Source organism: Neofelis nebulosa, chromosome 16 (assembly GCF_028018385.1).
Source record: "Neofelis nebulosa isolate mNeoNeb1 chromosome 16, mNeoNeb1.pri, whole genome shotgun sequence".
NCBI classification, from domain to species: domain Eukaryota; kingdom Metazoa; phylum Chordata; class Mammalia; order Carnivora; family Felidae; genus Neofelis; species Neofelis nebulosa.
In genome coordinates this window covers 12,556,509-12,575,582 of record NC_080797.1, presented here as the reverse complement: position 1 = coordinate 12,575,582, position 19,074 = coordinate 12,556,509, and the positions used below count along the sequence as shown (strand labels likewise).

General features: G+C 52.8%; 1 protein-coding gene across 5 annotated transcripts; it reads left to right on the top strand.

Annotated features, from left to right (window-relative positions):
* Positions 1-58: 58 nt before the first annotated feature.
* TMEM11 (transmembrane protein 11) lies at positions 59-14,885 on the top strand. Of its 5 annotated transcripts, none has more exons than XM_058703152.1 (3): positions 101-180; positions 3,153-3,593; positions 13,974-14,885. In XM_058703152.1, exons 2-3 carry the CDS (start codon positions 3,586-3,588, stop codon positions 14,488-14,490), a joined length of 525 nt encoding a protein of 174 aa, XP_058559135.1. In that variant the 5' UTR covers positions 101-180; positions 3,153-3,585; the 3' UTR covers positions 14,491-14,885. The 5 variants fall into 5 exon arrangements, with proteins under 5 accessions (XP_058559131.1, XP_058559135.1, XP_058559130.1 ...); XM_058703147.1 differs by lacking the exons at positions 101-180; positions 3,153-3,593 and adding exons at positions 9,095-9,194; positions 9,425-9,502; XM_058703148.1 differs by lacking the exon at positions 3,153-3,593 and having other exon boundaries at positions 59-180.
* Positions 14,886-19,074: the final 4,189 nt, after the last annotated feature.

Sequence of the window (19,074 nt, the reverse complement as noted above, 5' to 3'; positions counted from 1 at the left end):
CTCGATTTTCACCTCCCGGGCAGTCCGGGGATGTGGCCCGGACTACATTTCCCTTCAGTCCGCCCGCTATCCCGAGGCCGTCTTGGCGCGAGACATTTGCGAGCAGAGTGTCTCCAAGATGGCCGCTTGGGGAAGGAGGCGTCTTGGCCCGGGCAGCAGTGGCGGCAGCGCCCGAGAGAGGTGAGATCCGGGGGCCTGTTGCTCTCCCAGGACGAGTGGCTTAGGAGCCGGGGAGCCAGTAAAGCCTCCTGGAGCCGCACCGCTGTCCCTGCCTTCGTACCCGGGCTCCCCCTTCTCGCCCACTCGCCCTCCTCGTACCCCTGCGGGGCACGCGGGGTTCCTGCTCGGGCCGACCCAGGATCTGGGTGGGAGCCGGCGCCCCCTCTAGCTGGGCTGAGGCGGTCTCCATGGAGGGTTCAGGGGAGGTGACGATGGCGGGGCCGGGCGAAGTGGGCCGCGGCCGTACAGGGTCGGGCCGGGGATCGAGGCCGGGCCACGCGGGAAGGATCCGGAGCCCCGCGCAGGCCCGAGGGACCCGCCTAGCATCCCGCGGCCGAGCGGCGACCGAAGCTCCCGTCCCACCTGGCCACGAGCGTGGTCATATTGGCCGCGACCCCTGACGTGGCGAGGAATAGCTCGGGGAAGGGAGAAGGAAGGGGAAACCTTCACTAAGTGGGCCAGCTGCGGGCAGGGCAGTGCAGTCTGCACGTTTATCAGGGGAGCCTTAACCTTCCCCAGTTTGTCTCCCGGGCCGAGAACTGGCCGCTTCCTCGAACCCTCGATGTTTGCGACTTTTCGCGGGTTCTCTGCAAGCGCCCCTGCCGTGGAAGTCCTTTGAAGTGACCTTTCCTAATGAATGGTGTGTGGATACGGAGCTAGGGACTTGTGTCTTCCAAGGTGGATCTCGATTTGTAGAACTGACTTGTAGAAGATGAGATTGGAATAGTTTTCGTGTTTCGTGTTGAATTTACAGTTTTTGCTTCAGGAAAGCAGTGTCACCTAGTAGAAGCCACTAGAAGCTAGCTGTTCAGCTACCAGAAATTTGGGAAAGGATGTGTATTGGTGGAATCACCTGGATTCGACTGCTCAGTCCATTTTGTTATGGCTTGGTTGGTATAGCAGAGGTCAGCAGGAAAGTTTTGTGTTTGCTTTTTTTTTGTCTTTTTGGAGAGGCTTATTAAACAGAAAAGTTGTCTTTCTCTCTCTCCCCTCATCCCCCCCACCCCCTCTTTCTCTCAACTACCCTCCTTTTCCTTTTCTTTGATTCTATCACATTCATTGCTGTTTAGTGCAGATGGCTTTCTCAGCTCAGAAGATTCCTTTTTGATAGTTGTGATAAACCAGCTTGCATTTTATTCTTAAGCTCAGAGTTATCCAATGTTATCAGTTCTGCATTTCCTCTTCCGTGGAAAAGCAGTGAATGGCAAGCAGATATTTTTGTTTTTCCAACTCTCATCTGGTATTTCTTAGATCAGACCATAGGAAGAAGTTAAAGGTTTCCAGATGGTCTTTAAACCTGGCAAACGTCTTCAAGGTCTTCAATCTGAACATTAATCCTTTAGTAATAGGAAGTAACCTGTTGAGAAAACTCAAGAGTATCTGAAAGGCATTTGTCCTTACTGGACAAAAACAATTGAAAGGGCCAAGTGGGGATGCCCCAGACATCATCCAAGGGCCGTGCCAGTACAAGTTAAGCTTTTATTGATCTAAGAAATCAGATACTGGGGATTTTTTTCTCCTTGGTTGGAGACCAGCATTAATTCAAAACTGAGTTTGCAAACCAGCAGCCCAGTGGCTGAATCCAGCCCTTGACTGTTGACCATCAGTTTTAAAAAAGAATTTAAGTTAGTTGCCAGTACTTAGGAGCTGAAAGATTTCACATAAAACTCTCCTCGAAAAGCTGAGTGGTGGCCAACATTTTTGGCCAAGGCAAGTACTCTCTAGTTCATTACTCACCTGACAGCTCGACTCACTGCAGTTACCTGCCTAGTCTCCTTAGGTGTTCAGATTGCAACCTTTGGCCTGGAACTACTCACTCATGCAGATGCTGTATGTGAGCCAGGGTTGGGGTGTCAGGTTTTGTGATTCGGGTGGTACCATCTCTCTTTCTTCCAGATAACGTGGTGTGGCTGGGGGGAGCCCCTCTGTTTGCCTTTGCTGCGAGGCCCTACCCGGGCTCTGTTGGAGGGGACATTTGCCGGAGCCCGGTTTCCCAAAGATCCTCCCACGCTGAGCAGGGGATGGAAACATAACCCGCTGCTGGGCCAGCTAGCTAACTTCTGGGCACACCTCCATCCCTGCTCAGTGGGCGGAAAGAGTGTTCGGGTGGGGCAGGCTGGATTAATTGATTGCCCAGCGCCGCAGATTAAGAGGCCCAAGCATATTATTGGCTCCAGCGTCGGAAATAGGCTGTTTATGGCCCTCTTAAATGAGTTTGTTCCATGTCACATTCATGCTGACTCAAATCTCAGCTTCACATTGTAAGGCCACTTTCTAGAATTGCTTGACACACCTAGTTGGAGTCTGCTTTATGCTGAAACTGAAGGACACATTGCCTGGTTTGGGGCAGGGGCTGGAGCAGAGCAACACTTTGGGCAAACTTTCCAGATTCGCCAGGGCCTGCAAACTCCAAAGCATGACTTGTATTTAAAGGCCCTGCCTAGTGCCAGACTGTCCACAAGACAGCGTTAATGATGGTCCACTTTAGAATACCCAATGTGTGAATTCTTTACCTGGTTCTTGAGTCTAGAGCTGTGTTCATTCAGTAGCCACTAGTCACATGTGGCAATTAAATTTAAAGTAATTAAAAACAGGAGCTCCTGGCTGGCTCAGTCGGTAAAGCATGCAACTCTTGATCTCGGGGCTGTGAGTTCAAGCCCCACGTCGGGTGTAGAGATTCCTTAAAAAAATAAAAGTAAAAAGTGATTCAAAATTCGGCTCCTCAGTCACACTAGTCACATTTCATGTGCTCAGTAGCCACATGTGGCTTGGGACTACCACACTGGACAGCACAGATAGAGAACACATCCATCACTGCAGAAAGTTCTGTTGATACAACAATACTGGTCTAGACTAAAATAGGAGAGGGGTAAGAAATAGCAAAATGATAGCTGCTTGCATGTTGATTTTTCTCTCCACTCCATTAAATCCAGGGAATCAACAGTGTTTGTAATGAAGAACATCACACTCTGAGCTGTAACCTGAATTCTTGTCCAAAATTCAGCACCCTGGCAGCGAGCACACGACACAGATTGCCACTTGTCCCGTCGGCGTCTTTGAGACACGCTTGCCCATCTAGGAAGGCACAGTGCAGGCATCTGTGTGTTCTGCCACTCGGGTGCCAACGTGGACCAGCTCACAGACGGTCCCTCCTGTCCCACTCGGGCTGCTTCTCTTCACTCCCTCAGGGCCTCTGAGCATCCCTGAGTTCTCCGTGATTGTTGGAATGGGAGTATAGCCACGTGCTGTCAGTTCCTGTTTTTTTCATCATGTGAAGAAGTCCTTGATCTGATTCTGACCATGGTGCGAGGCAGCGGCGCTGTCTGAAGACCTGGGGTGTTCAGAGGGCCGTGCAAACTGGACTAAATGCTCAGGTTGTAGTGTGAGATCACCTTTCGCGGCCCTCCTCTCCCCTGGCTTGTGCAGCCGTCGGCGTGTCTAGGCGGCCCGTGCCACGGGACTGCTTCCCCATCTTTGTGTACCACACCTTATTCCCCAGGACTTGGGCCTCCTTTCTGCCGCTTTGTTTCGTATGTGAATTGGACAGACGTGCTCCCGGATGGCTGGTGAAGGGCGCAGTTCCCAGGCCAGCCGAACAGATGGGCCACAAGCCACGTGGGCAGGTGGCTCACATTCCGGGAGTGACATTCTCCTCATTCTGGTCTGATCCTTTCCTTTTAGACCTGAGGCACCTTAGGGGTCTGGGGTATTTTATTTCTCTTGGAAAACTGCCGTTCTGGCTCTAGCGTGTGGTAAAAATGTTTCTCTCCTCCTGGTCTGGATGAGCCGTGTGGGTACGGCATCCGCCCCCAAGTCTCTGGGTGTGCGGCCCTTGACGGTTGTGGGTCCTCCTCAGCTGGCTGCCAGAAGGTGGAGCCCGGCACGGCTGGGCCACACGTTCTGCTCCCAGAAATTGGATGTTGTGTGTTAAGATCATCCGCTGGGGTTCATCCTGTTAGGCACGAGTTTCCATTTTCCTTGATTTACGTGAGCAGTCTGGATTCCGGCAGTGCTGACTTGTGCCTCAGTGGTTCAGTCCCGTAGGCCGCGTTCCGGCGCGGACCCGACTTTCTGAAGAACGGAGGGGCAACTTTGTACCCAGGGACGGGAGGAGGCGGCTGAAGCCAGGCCTGAGTTTAGCTTCTGTGTCCTGGGCCTCAGTGAGCAGGGGCCGCGGGAGGAGGCGGGAGGTGCTCCATAGAGCCGGCACAGGGGAACCTCCCGGCTGCCACTGTGCTCGGTCCCCGGTGCCAGCAGCAGCCACTGGACGGGCCACAGAGTTCTTGGGAAAGCCAGTAATCACTTAGTAGCCATAAGAGTTCTCTAGCTCAGGGCTGTTCAGTAGGATTTTCTGCCACGACAGAAGCGTTGCCGATCTGTTCTGTCCGTGAGGGTAGCCGTTAGCCACGTGTGCGTGAGCATTGGAAGTGTGGCTCCCGCGTCTGAGCAACTGGATTTTTTATTTCACGGTTTTCTTTTTAAGATTATTTATGTATTTATTTATTTTGAGGGAGAGAGAGCACGTGCACGAGTGGGGGAGGGACAGAGAGAATCCCAAGCAGGCTCAGCAGCGCAGAGCCCGACGCGGGGCTTGAACCCACGAGCCAGGAGATCGTGACCTGGGCCAAAGCTGAGCCACCCGGGCACCTTTTTATTGTAGTTTTAATTAATTTAAATGTAAACAGCCGCCTGGGCCTCACATGGGGGCAGTGCTTTGCGGCCTTCGCTTTGGCGTGCACGCCTGACCCCTGCTCCACCTTCACCGCGGCCCTGGGGGAGAGGTAAGGCCTCTGCCCTAGTTGACGCGGGGCGGCCCGGCTCGAAACGGCCGGGTGTCTTGCCCTTGGATACAAAGCCGGTGAGTAACCAGAGGGAACCTGAATCCAGGTCTCTTGACTCCCACCCTTGGTGCGCTGTGTTCTTCCCACGGCAGAGAGCTGCTCGGTTTCCAGAGTACAGAGGAGGAAAGTGTGGTCTCGCGTGGGGCTTCCTTTGAGACAGATGATAATGTCAGGTGCCTGTGGAAGTTCCTCGGCCCGTTTGGAACCGTCCTCAATATTTGGGGCTACCTGCCTGTGTCTTCCTGTACTAATTGCCCCCACTCTTTTCGTTTGTTTTTTTTTTTAATTTTCCAACTTTTTTTTTTTTTAAGTTTTTGTATTTGTTTTGAGATAGACTGTGAGCGGGGGAGGGGCAGAGAGAGCGAGAGACAGCCCCAAGCAGGCTCCACGCTGTCAGCGCAGAGCCCGACGCAGGGCTCAACCCCACGAACCCTGAGATCATGACCTGAGCCAAAACCAGGAGTCGGATGCTTAGCTGCTGAGCCACCTGGGCGCCCTCTTGTTGGGCTTCCAATCCACAATGTACAGTCCTACTGCCTCTCTGGCTCCTACTCCCTCTCTGAGGGAGCAGTTGCTCCTTTTGGTTAGCCAAAAGTGCGTTCTCCTCGATCTGGGGGCTAGAGGGACAGTCCGGCACCTCACAGAGCATAGGTGACCACGTGCTTATTAGGCGGAGAGCAACCTGACATATGGACCTAGTTTCATGTAATTTTCTCCTGTCAGTTATTTCAAATGAGTTTCCACTGTCTTTTTTTTTTTTTTAAGTTTATTTATTTTGAGAGAAAGAGCGTAAATAAGTGGGGGAGGGGCAGAGAGAGGGGGAGGGAGAGTCCCTAGCAGGCTCCGCACCAGCAGCATGGAGCCCGATGTGGGGCCCGAACCCATGGACGGTGAGATCATGACCTGAGATAGAAGTCAGACGCTTAACCGACTGAAGCACCCGGGCGCCCCGCCCTGCCGATGCATTTAGGTGACCCGTCACATTCAGGCCCAGTGCAGGGGATACCGTGACGAAAACACACTCTGCCTTCACAGAGCTCAGGATTGACATCCTCTGTATGTCACGTGGGAGGGAGCGCGTGCCTGGGCCCTGCCTGTGAGCCGCAGGCCCGCTCCGGGACGTAGGCCTGAAGCAGGCGCTTCCGCCACAGTTCGATTAGGTTCTTCTGGTTCTGCCACGACCAGAAGGTGATGGGGGCTTGCGTGAGAGAACAGGGAAGTGGAATTTTCTTCCTCCTCCCTGGCAGGACCGCACGGGTGTGACCCCGGCAGGACACCGCAGCCACGAGATGCTGCCTGTGCCCAGGCTCGCGGTGGCGGGGTGCTTCCCTGGTAGCGTGGGCTTCTCCGCGGGCACAGAGACGCTGCTGGAGCCGGAACTGGGCCCCCTCCCGCTGCCGAGGGCCCGTGGCTGTCTGCCCTCGTCACCCCAAGGGATATGGGCTGTTGAACAAGACTTTTCTTTTTAAGAAAATGCGTGCAGTGAATTTTCCCACTGTTAGAAACCCATGATTCTTTGTTTTCTTTTTTGAAGAATACAGATAACGTCTGAAGGAAAATTAAATCTCAGTCACCTGTTAGGCCACCATCCGGGGAAAACCATTGTTGACCGTTTTCCACGTATTGCATCTTTGATACTTCCCTCCAGGTGTTTTGTCTTGGATTTTTAAAAATTGTATATTAAACAGACCCAAAGTATGTTTCTAATATGTGGAAAGTCATAAACTTGCTACCATACGTCTGGCCTTTGAGAACCTTATGCTAAATGAAAGAAGCCAGTCACAAAAGACCACAAACATAATTGCATTTATATGAAACGTGCAGAATAGGTGAGTCCATCGAGTCAGGAAGGGGACGGGTGCTTGCCGGGGGCTGGGGAGGGGTGGGGGAAATAGGGAGCCGTGGGTTTCTCTTTGGGGTGATGGAAATATTCTAGTATCGATTGTGCTGTTTGTTACACAACTTGGTGCAAGTGCTGAGCCACCGAATTGTACACTCCAAATGGGTGAGTTGTGTGGCCCGTGACTTCTGTCTCAGTAACGCTGTCATTAAAAAGTACAAATCAGAGGCGCCTGGGTGGCTCAGTCGGTTAAGCAGCCGACTTCGGCTCAGGCCACGATCTCCCGGTCCGTGAGTTCGAGCCGCGCGTCAGGCTCTGTGCTGACAGGTCAGAGCCCAGAGCCTGTTTCGGATTCTATGTCTCCCTCTCTCTCTGACCCTCCCCCGTTCATGCTCTCTCTCTCTCTCTGTCTCAAAAATAAATAAACGTTAAAAAAAAAATTTTTTTTAAGTACAAATCAAAAGCACAGTGAGATACAGAAACACCTGGGTGGCTCCGTCGGTTGAGTGTCCGACTTCGGCTCAGGTCGTGATCTCGTGGTTTGTGAGTTCGAGCCCCGCGTCAGGCTCACTGCCGTCAGCGTGTCAGCACAGAGCCGCTTCAGATCCTCTGTCCACCGTCCACCCCACCCCCCGCCCTTTCCCTGTTTACGTGCTCTCTCAAAAGATAAATAAAACATTTTTTAAAAAACAAAATAATAACTTCTGGTGAGGATGTGGAGCAGTTGGAACCCTCATGTTCTTTTGGTGGGAGTATAAAATGACGCAGCCGTGGGGCATGCGGGTGACTCAGTCGGTTAAGTGGCTGACCCTTGATTTTGGCTCAGGTCATGATCTCATGGCTTCACGAGTTAAAGCTCCGCATCGGACTCTGCACTGACAGTGCAGAGCATGCTTGGGATTCTCTCTCTCCCCCTCCCCCCATTCGTGCTCGTGTTCTCTCTCCCTCAAAGTAAATAAATTTAAAAAAATAAAATGATGCACCCACTGTGGAAGACGGTGTGGTGGTTCCTCAAAAATGAAAAGAATTAGGGGCGCTTGGGTGGCTTAGTCAGTTAAGTGTCTGATTCTTGATTTCGGCTCAGGTCATGATCTCAGAGTCACGAGATTGAGTCCCGAGTCAGGCTCTGCACCGAGCTGAGAGTCTGTATCCTTAACATTCTCTCTGCCTGCCCTTCCCCTGCTCACACACCTGCACGCGGATCCGTCTCTCTAAAAAAATCTAAAAAATGAAAAGAATGACCACATGATCCAACAGTCCTTCTAGATACGTATCCAGAAGGATTAAAAGCGGAGAGTTGAGCAGGTAGGTTTATACCACGTTCGCCACATTCCTAATAGCTAGAAGGTGGAAGTGGCCCAAGCATCATGGATGGATGATGGATAGACAAGTGAGGTGTATACATATGATGGAACATTGTTTATTCGTCCTTAAACAGAAAGGAAGTTCTGACTCATGCTGCATAACCTGAATGAACCTTAACATTACGTTAAGTAAGCCAGCCACAAAAGGACAAATACTATATGATTTCACTTGCGTGTGGTACCTAAGGTTATCAGATTCACAGAGACGCAGAGTAGAAGGTGGGGAGTGGGGGCTGGGAGCTGTCGTTTAATGGGGACAGAGTTTTAGTTTCGCAAGATGAAACCGTCCTGGAGATTGGTTGCCCAGCAATGTGCCCTAACGCTACTGAGCTGCACACTTACAAATGGTTAGGACAGGAAATTTCATCTGTATTTCCCCGTGATTTGAAGATAGTTAAACCTGCGTGCTCACCGCTCAGCCTGAGAAGTAGAAAACTAGCATTACCCTGGCGCACATGTCCCTTCTTGCAGGCAGAGGCCACCTCGCTCCTGAATTGTCCTTTCCTTGTTTTTCTTCCTAGTTACCACACATGAAAACGTTCCTAAATGCCGTATCCTTGCGTTCTGTGTGCTTCCGAATGTGTCTGTCCATCTGCGTGTGTTCTGAACCTGCTTTCTCCTTCGCTTTGCATGGGAGGGATTCAGCTGTACCTCTGGTTTCCCTCTCGTGGAGGAACAGCTCAATTTATCGATCCCTTCCCATCAGTTCTGCTCTTCTCGGACAGTGCCACTCAGAACTTTTTTGCGCAGCTCTGACTTTTGGGGAGGTATCTGCAGACTTTGGGGATCCCATGTTTGAGACTACTTCTGTAATTTCAGATCCCTCTGAGAGAAGCTTCCCAGTGGTGCAGGGGACCCCAGGGCCACATGCCGGGCAGGCTGCCAGCTGTGCAGAGACGGTACCCGCACCCAGGGAATGGAGTTTGTCAGGTTGCTTCTTCATTACGGCCACCTTCTCACCACAAAGCCAGTGTTTCCAAGGGATCCCTCTGATGCGAGCACAGATTCAGAGGAGGAGAGCGGAGGGTCTCGGGCCCACTGTGGTTAAAGGCAGAGGGAGGGAGGCGGATCCAAGAGCCCCGGTCACAAGTGCCCGTGACCCTGAGGCCACATCTGTAGCAGCCACCCCAGCTCAGATGGGTTGATGTTCTGCTCCACAGGCTGGTTAAGGGCTCAACGTGCGCATCGATCTCAGCACTGGCAGAGAGGGTGTGCAAGAGCGTAACCCTTACCTCGTGGTAAGTACCACGGAACGTGCTGAATTCGAGAGGTTCAGAAGCCATTTGGTAAACGGGACTCTCCTTTCTGGAGCCACTCCATGCCCCTCCCCAAGTGATAGAATTCTCAGGTCTTTGTACTTCCAGAAATGCGTGTAAAAGCAAGCATGTGCACTAAAGTTCGCATACTCTAATCACTGTCCTGGATTTGGCCTTTTTCACTGATCTCGTAGATACTTTTCCATCACTGCTCTTTCCCTCTCACACTCTTCCTCTTTTTTTTACATGAACTCTTTATTAGGACTCTTACTGGTCATTACACACCTGCCATGGAAAGCACAAATGAAGTCCCTTAAGCCCCAGAGACTCCCAGTTAGCTTTTTTTTTTTTTTTTTTTTTCCCCCATATGCACTTGTGTACCAGGGTTCAAGTTGGGGGTTGGCTGGTAATGCTCTGAAATTATTCAGGGCAACCTTCTAACTAGGCTCCTTCTTTAGTTGGGTTACATTTGACCCGGAAGCAAGCAAGGCACACGTGGGTGGGCCCTGGGGTACCTGGGTGGTGATGGACATGCCTCTCTCCTGGGAGTAGTCAGCCACCAGGTTTCTGAAGTAACTGCCCATGGCAGCCATGTGAACTGAATCCTGTGGTCCAGGCAGCTTTTAACACCTATGTTTGCAGGCACATAGGGCACCCCAGCTGCCACAGCCAGGTGGAAGTTGAGTACTTGATGGGGTGGCCTCTAACAGAGGGGGGCCCCAACGTGTGTGTGTGTGTGTGTGTGTGTGTGTGTGTGTGTTTCGAACCTTGCTATCTCCTTGTATATGTTGGAAATCTCCTTCTCCAGACTTCAGATTATATCCTTTGGCAATGAAACAAGAACAAGAATCCCTTTCCTGAATTTGGGCCGAGTAGTTTGGCTTTGAGAGGATTCGAGAGGGTCAGGGCAGTGGTGTGGCAGTGCCTGCCTGCTGGACTGGCTGCAGAGGGTGCCTTGTTTGAAGGCCCCTGGGATGTTACTTCAGTGTGGCTTACGCTCTTTTGTTTTTGCACTGTGGGCGACTGGTGATGGGTAGGAGTGGGGTGGCCGGCCCACAGAAAGCCGCGGCGGCTTTAGGAAGCTGGCGTGCTCTGGATGTGTATATTGGGGGAGCAAACCCATGCCCACACACACTCCTCTGAGCTGTGGTGTTTGTGACTTGCCGGCAGCTGGAAGGCAGAGGGTGGACGGCCGTCCATGTCCCCTCACTGTCCGTTCCTGTGCCGTCGGGCCTGACGCAGGCACACGTGACAGCAGCGGTGAGACAGGAACCCGGAGGGTACAGGGTCAGGCTCAAAGGGACCCGGAGACACACCTACTCATCTGTGTCAACAAAGGACAGGAGAGTACCGTGCCCACCACGCCCGCCCCTGGGACGGGCTGGGAAAAGGCAGGCGGTGTGGATAAGGATGCCGGCGGGGCTTGCAGAAGCTGGGGGAGGGCGAGGTGGGATCTCCCTGCTGACGGGCCTCCAGAATGGAGCAGTCTGTTCTAGGTCGGTGGGGTTTCAACAGGCATTTCTTATTGGGCCTCACGGTACTTTTTTTCCACCATGTTCAGGATGGCTACAATCTGCTGGGCAGAGAGGGCACCGTACTGAGGTCGAGTTGGGTTTGGTCAGGAACATTCTGTAATCCCAGTCTTGACACCCACGTTCGGCTTTGAACATTCTAGAGGAACCTTGTGGCCAGAAAGGCATCCCTGGACTCGCTCTGATAGTCAGCAGGACACACGGCCTTGGAAGTGTCTCCTCTCCACCACCTGAACGCGCGGCCCGGGAGCAAGCCCTCTCCCTGCCCCTGCACGCACGCGCACAGTCAGCCCCTTACCAGTGACTTACCCGACCAGCGTGAAACCCTGCCTCTCAGGTTGGCGTGTTTGCTAACTGGCTTCTAAAGTGCTGAGTCCTGCCTGGGAGGAAGGACTGAAACAGCCCCATCTCCTCTCTCTGAACGAAAACCAAGTGGAGGCCTTGAAAGGGCAAACCCCACTTTTCCTGTTTTCTCAACTTCCGGTGGACTCTTGTGGAAACAGCTCATTGACCCATCGTGGAGAGGCAGACCTGACTACTGGTGAGCTGCTTTGGCAACGTCCCATGTTTAGGAGGCTTCTTGTCCGACCCCCAGGGAACAACTTCTCCCCAGTGCACTCCGGTTAATTAGGGCCTGTGATTTAATTAGGAGGCTTCCTTGAGCCCAGCTTAATTACAGTTACCTTTTCAGGATAAAGACTTCCCTCTGCCCGAGTCCCAGCCCGTGCCTTTTTTTTTTTTTTTTTTTTTTTTGAGACAGAGAGAGACAGAGCATGAACGGGGGAGGGGCAGAGAGAGAGGGAGACACAGAATCGGAAACAGGCTCCAGGCTCTGAGCCATCAGCCCAGAGCCTGACGCGGGGCTCGAACTCACGGACCGCGAGATCGTGACCTGAGCCGAAGTAGGAGGCTTAACCGACTGAGCCACCCAGGCGCCCCCCAGCCCGTGCCTTTTGCTACAGTGCTTCCCACCCGGATCGGAGGCCCCTCCTGGAGGATGCCCTTCCCCCTGCCCCTGGGGGCACGGTCAGCCTGTTACCAGTGACTTTTCCTTTCTTGTTTTGTTTTTTTTTTTTAATGTTTTATTTGTTTTTTTGAGAGGGAGAGACAGTATGAGCGGGGGAGGGGCAGAGAGAGACAGAGACACCAAATCTGAAGCAGGCTCCAGGCTCTGAGCTGTCAGCACAGAGCCCGACACGGGGCTCGAACTCACGGACCGCGAGCTCATGACCTGAGCTGAAGTCGGTTGCTCAACCGACTGAGCCACCCAGGCGCCCCTAAGTGACTTTTCCTTTCTGATGTGCCCGCAGGAGAGTATTGATCAGGCATTTTCCTAACAGAGTGAAACTGCCTCTTAGGTTTGCTTATTTGTTGGCTGAAAGTAGTTTCTACTGTGCTGAATCCTGCCTGGGGGTAGCAACTGGAAGGAGTGCTCAGGGGTCTGTCTCTGTGGTCTCAGGCTCTGATCGCCCGGCCTTTGTCCTTGAAGTGCGCCCATGACAACCTGATTTTCACCACATCTAACATGTAATTGCTTTCATCTCTGAAGGAGGGCCAAGACCTAGAGCTTCTGGGGGTGACCTTGTTTCACAGCCGCTGAGGCATATGTGAGAGGTGCTCTGCACTGCCTGTGACAGGGGTTAAGTGACTTGATCCAGCCTTGAGCTGTGTCTAGCAGTGCCCTCTCAGAGGCTGGTATAAAGAAGGCTTTTTACCAGATGAACAGAGAACACAAAACTAGGAGAAGCAGTATATGCTAGACAGCAGTATGGAGATTTGGAAAGATCTGGACAGGCTGAAACAAGCCAAATGGAAATGACAAGGCACGTACAGGTCTATATTTAGGTTTGCCCATCAGGGGGTGTGGAAAGACTCTGCTTTGGATGCAAAGTCTGCACTGGAGGGACCTCACATAGGATCCCGAAACTGCCTGCGATGCCCCGTGGCCCACGGTCACAGCCAGCTATCTGGCCTTGACCCAGAGCTGAGTTGTCTGTAAGCATCCAGATTTGTCTTCCGCTGATGAGGGTCAGGCCGCCCGTCCCTAGTCCCAGGGGGACGTCGGATCAGCTCAGCCACTTGAAGTGGGTCTTTGTGAAGTGTTTCTTATACGAACGAGAGGAGGATTTACTGGCAGTAAACACCTACAGAGTCCTGGAGGACCAGGGTCAGAATGGGCCAGAACCTCTGGGGCCCTTTGTGTCGTCCGTACACTAAATTTCAGAGTCACTGCTGTTCTTGAGGCTGCTGGCTTTGGGAAGGGCCGTTGGGGGCTTTGTGCAGCTTGTCCTCTGTTGACGGCCGGAGGAGTTTTGTGCTCCATCATCCAAGGCGAAGGCGACCCTATCTATCTATCTTTTGTCCCACAGGGCAGGGCTGACTCCTTCTAAACTTTGCAAAGGGCAGAGTGTTTGGCTTTGTCGGTCTTAGGTCTGTTGGTTTCCATCAAAGAAGCCTCCTCCTGCAATCGCCCTGATTAACCAAGAGCACGTGTCACTCTGCCGACCTTGGGCCTCTGTGTTGATAAGAATCCGGGCTGAAACCATTCTTTCTTCCTTGGGGCTCCTTAGGGAACTTGGATCTATCCACTGCCTCAGGCTATCTCCCGGGCCCAGTACACATCATAGGCTGTCATCTTCTGGAGAGCTGGGTACCCCTTCTTTCCTGTGTCTTTTCTACATTTCACTAGTAATCATTCTCTCAGAAAAACAATAAAATCTTTCCTATCTTACATATTGGGTTCCAGGGAGGATTAACTCCTAAGTGAGATGTGGTGCCCTCAGGAGCTCAGGCTCTCTGCTGAGCGCCAGGCCCAGACTTGAGTCACGAACCTCTCGCGGCGTCTCAGCGCCGAAGCGTGGTGTGTGTGCCCCTCAGCCTAACTATCTCCTCTCTCTCCCCCCCCCCCCCCCCACTCCAAGGGTGAGCTTGTCGGCCACAGACTGTTACATCGTGCACGAGATCTACAATGGGGAGAACGCCCAAGACCAGTTTGAGTACGAGCTGGAGCAGGCCCTGGAAGCCCAGTACAAGTACATCGTGATCGAGCCCACACGCATCGGCGACGAGACTGCCCGCTGGATCACCGTGGGCAACTGCCTGCACAAGACCACCGTGCTGGCGGGCACCGCCTGCCTCTTCACCCCGTTGGCGCTGCCCTTAGATTACTCCCACTACATCTCCCTGCCCGCAGGCGTGCTCAGCCTGGCCTGCTGCACCCTCTACGGCATCTCCTGGCAGTTTGACCCTTGCTGCAAGTACCAAGTGGAGTACGACGCCTATAAACTGTCCCGCCTGCCCCTGCACACACTCACTTCGTCCACCCCGGTGGTGCTGGTCCGGAAGGACGACCTGCACAGAAAGAGACTGCACAACACGATAGCACTCGCCGCCCTGGTGTACTGTGTAAAGAAGATTTACGAACTCTATGCCGTATGATTTCAGTAGAACAGGGAGAGAAGCAATCGGCCCGGCCCACGAGAGACCACAGAGTGTTCAGATTTGCCACAGTAACAGGTTTTTGCTCTGTGAGGCAGCGGCGGAGCCTGGGAAGGTGTTTGGTTTAATATCTGTTATTTTAAAAAAATAACACAGGTCACAGGCGTACCAAGGGTTTTTCAACTCCTTACACTAAGATATGGATTTCCATAACCCGCAGGGGGTCCGAGCGGTGGAAGTCTGGGAAGACCGGGCGGTGCGCGTTGGCGGCACGGCTGCCGAGGGGATGTGAATGCGCTTGCGGGGGGCGGGGGGAGGTCTTTAAGTATATTGTTTAACTGTACCATCCAGAGCCAACCAGAAGCTATTGACCATTAAAATTATGAGAATTTCAACTTCGGGTGTCTTCTCTTTCCATGACTGCCTAGCTGCTGCCCACAGTCTGCTCTGGGTGGTAGCTCGCCCGGGGCAGCGGTGGGCACCTGGTGTCGCCATCCACAGCAAGGACGGGCCTCGGAACAAGGCAGGCCCAGACCCTTCCCAGAGCGGTTCACCTCTGACGGCGGCCTCGTTCTCAAGGCCAGCACAGCTGAATGCTGCTGGGGCCACGTGGTAGGATCAGGTGACGAGGTCCAGAGGTCACTGGGTTTCCGTTTGGGTCCACGTGGAGAACTGAGGCCTGGGATCCCCTGTCCAGAGCTTTTGATTTTGAAGGACACACAAATGAACATCCGGCACCTGAGCTGTTCCTGAGGCGGACCCTGAGTTCAAGCCCACTGCCCTAGGCTGAGGAAGCACCCTCCCCTCGGCGCCCGTCTCAGTGTTCCCATTCCATAGCAGTCAGGTCCCGTGTCCCCCTCACAGCAAAGGGCAGATTGCACACCATCCTCCATATCCCTGTAAGGTTTCGGATAAATGAAACCGGCCTTTCCACAAAGACACTGGGTTCCCCGCCTTAACTGCAACCTTCCTAAGGCCTGCTCAGTCCTCCCTGAAGAGCTACATGGTACTTCTTTCTGAAGGGTCCATCTTCAAGAAGCAACCTAGTTTTAAAGGCTCTACCAGGAAGAGCTGATACCAGAGAATAACGAAGGGGTGCATGCGGAGGTGTTCAGAGCTCAAAGGGAGGGACTGGGCTATTTATTGTAAGGGAGATTCAGAGCTTTTAAAAGCTTTCAAAATGGACCGTCCATCATCCACAAAGAGTTTGAAAAACTGTAACTCCGAGGAGCCTAGAAATACTAATCACTCATTCGAATGCCGGGTGGCAAAATGGTGTTGGCTACACACTGTCGTTTACGGGGCAGTCGGGCCGTCTGGAGCAAAAGGATAAATTGGTAGCGATCCCAGACAAATAGACCTGGTCTCAATTGTACAGTGCCTGCGGTCCCTTGGGCGTCTGGCTGCCGGCTCTCGAGCCTGCTGGGCCGGAATGGTAGGTGTTTTTGTAATAAACGGCCCAGGTTCGGAAAGGGAGCCCCATGCTCTGCCTGCACATCAGCTTTCCTGGGGCAGGAGGCTAGAAGTGGACAAGTAGCCATCTCGGTGGGTTGAGGGCTGAGCAGAAGCCCTCACCAGGAGAAGAGGCCAAGTGCGAACAAGGTGCCTGAGGCTGCGCTCAACAAACTGATTCTTGTCGGGTGGACTAGCCCAGGTTCTGAGACACCACTTCACTTACAGGTCTCCTGCCAGGGTGAGGGCTTGGCACTGCTGGGGAGCGCGGGGCAGGACTCTCATGTTCCAGGCCTCTACGCGAGCGGCGCCCCAAACTGGCTAGGAAGGGGAGCGGCAGGATCACACCTCCTGCAGCTGGAAGGATTCCCTTCTGTGGGCGCCGGCTTCTCTGTTCCCGTCGCCTTCCCACTTCGACATCGCTGACAAGTGGGTTGTGCTCCTCTGTGACGTGCCACGATGCTCTGGAAGAAACAGCAATTTTTAAGTCACTGCCAACTGAGAAACAAAGGCCAAGTCGGCCGGGCCCTTCTCTGCAAAGTCCACACACGAGCCTTGTGCGTGCCATTTCTGTGAATGCATCGTGCAGTTAACCTAATTACGTGAGTCTTGTTGGAACTGCCCAGTCTCACCCCAGTTTCAGAGGAGAGCAGAGAGCCTTTGTAAAGGTCAACCCGTCAAGAATGCGGGGGGAGCAGACCCTGGCAAGCGCTCAGGGACGGTCTCTCTTCGTTAGTCTATCTGCGCCCTCCAAAGTGTTCACATCTGCTTCAGCAGCTGTCAGGCCCCACTGAAGGGGAGGGAGACTCCTTCCACGGAGCCTGCGAGGAGCCGGGCAGTGCGCCCAGGCAGCTGCGCGCTCACCATTCCATCCAGTCCCTCGCGAGCCGTGGCCGCTCAGCAGTGCGCAGATGTGTGGTGCTGCCATCTGGAAACTCACTTGGTTGTACTTTCCATGCTCTGATTTGGGCACGAAACACAGGCGCGCCTGCTTCTGCCCTCGGACCGGTGAAACACCAGGAGACCCGAAGAGCAAAGTGGAAAGTGCCTTTGAACTTCATCTGCAGGCAGAAGCAATCCAGAACTGAGCTTTTCAACCATACCCAGAATCCCAGGATGAAAGAGAGAGAGGAGAACAAAGCTTTGAGGACAGAAAGGAGAAACTGGAACAGCACCACCACCACCCCAGGCGGCAGATGTTCGTATTCAGACACCGATCTGAAAGCAAGAGTGACATTATCAGGGAAACACAAATCAAAACCACAGTGAGATACCACCTCACACCTGCCAAACGGCCACGATGAACAACCCAGGCGACAACAGATGTTGGTGCAGATAGAGAGGAACCCTTTTGCGCTGCTGGTGGGAATGCAAACTGGTGCAGCCACTGTGGAAAACAGTATGGAGGTTCCTCCAAAAACTGAAAATAGAACTACCCTGCGACCCAGCAATTGCACTATTAGGAATTTATCTAAAGGACACAGGAGTGCTGATTCGAAGGGGCACATGCACCCCAATGTTTATAGCAGCACTATTGACAGTAGCCAAAGTATAGAAAGAGCCCAATGTCCACTGCCCGGTGAATGGATAAAGAAGATGTGGTATACACATTCAATGGAATAACTGTATTCCAATCATGATTTCACTCACATGTGGAATTTAAGATAAAAAACAAATGAACATAAGGGGAGGGAAGAAAAAATAATATAAGAACAGAGAGGGAGACAAACCGTAAGAGACTCTTAAATACAGAGAACAAACTGAGGGTTGCTCTCGGGGGTTGGGTGGGGAGATGGGCTAAAGGAGCGACGGGCACTAAGGGCACTTGCTGGGAGGAGGACCAGGTGTTACACGTACGTGATGAGCCACTAGATTCTATTCCTGAAATCATTAGCACACTATGTGTTAAGTAACTAGGATCTACATTTTTAAAAAATTTTTAAAAAGAGATGCCAAGTTGGGGTCCTGGTCCCCAGGAAAGGGGCCGCGGCCGCCATCCCAGTGGAGACAGCAAGCCCCGCCTTTACCAGGCAGTGCTGTCTCCGGGGAGCCGCGCCCAACTCCAGAGGCCCCCCAACATGGCTTGACGTGCCACACGGACTTTTGAAGAACCCTGAATCGCTTCCCTTTTAGTCCTCTGCGTAGTTTCCAAGGCCGGAGAGAGCATGTGCTGCGGTGCGAGTGGATCTTCAGTACCTCTCTGACCTTGCCAACCTCCTCAAGGGCAGCTGGGCCTCAGCCTTTGGCAGACAGCCAGATCCAGCTAAATTTAATGGTTGTTTGTATTACATTATTCACTATTCATACGGTAGAATATAAGGTTTCTAAAGCTTTAGCAAGTGAGTTGGTTGAGTCTTCAAGAATGTACGGTAAAGACACATCCAGTGGTTTGGGATCTGGCTCAAGTGTTGTATCTAGGTTGAGACCCTGCACGTCTGCTCCAAGTTCTGCGTGCCACCTGCACCCCAGTCAGGGCTTGGGGGGCTCCCAGCCACTGTCACAGTGGCCCCCAAAGCAACCACCTCAACAGTGCGTTTGACGTCTTTTGATGACAGACCGTGTGGCTGCTAAACGTGTGTTCTTTTGAGGGCAGGAGATCGCATCGGCCTCCAGGTGCTGCCCGTTTTGTTTATCGGAGAGAAAAGGGCAGCACTTGGATACGGGCCCTGTTGAAAGTGCCCATCAACAAATGTCCAAGGAGAGATGTTCTCTCATTCCCATTTAGAGGAAAAGCTTTCTTTGTCACTGCCTTTTCCTGAGCACCTGCTGTGCCCTTGGCCATTTAACTCAATGTCACGCTAGGCTTTAGAGTGGCTGCTACTGCTGTCTTGGGTCCGGCTCTTCCCTGGCTCTAAGAGCCCTGATGTGAACAGTAAGGTCTCTCTGTTCCATGTCTGGAGGGAAGTAGATGGTTTATTCGGAAGATGAAGAGACAACCCATATGTCTATATGCACATTTCAACCAGGGGCCCTTGGAATGTTCAGGCCCATGGTGGGAGCTGGGGAAGATCACCAGATCTAACGCCCCACTCTTCATGCTCCTGCTCTCAGGAAACTTGACGGCCTCAAACACTAACCACAGGCTGTGGCTTTGGCCATTTTTATTTCAGGGATAGCTTTTAAAACACAAGC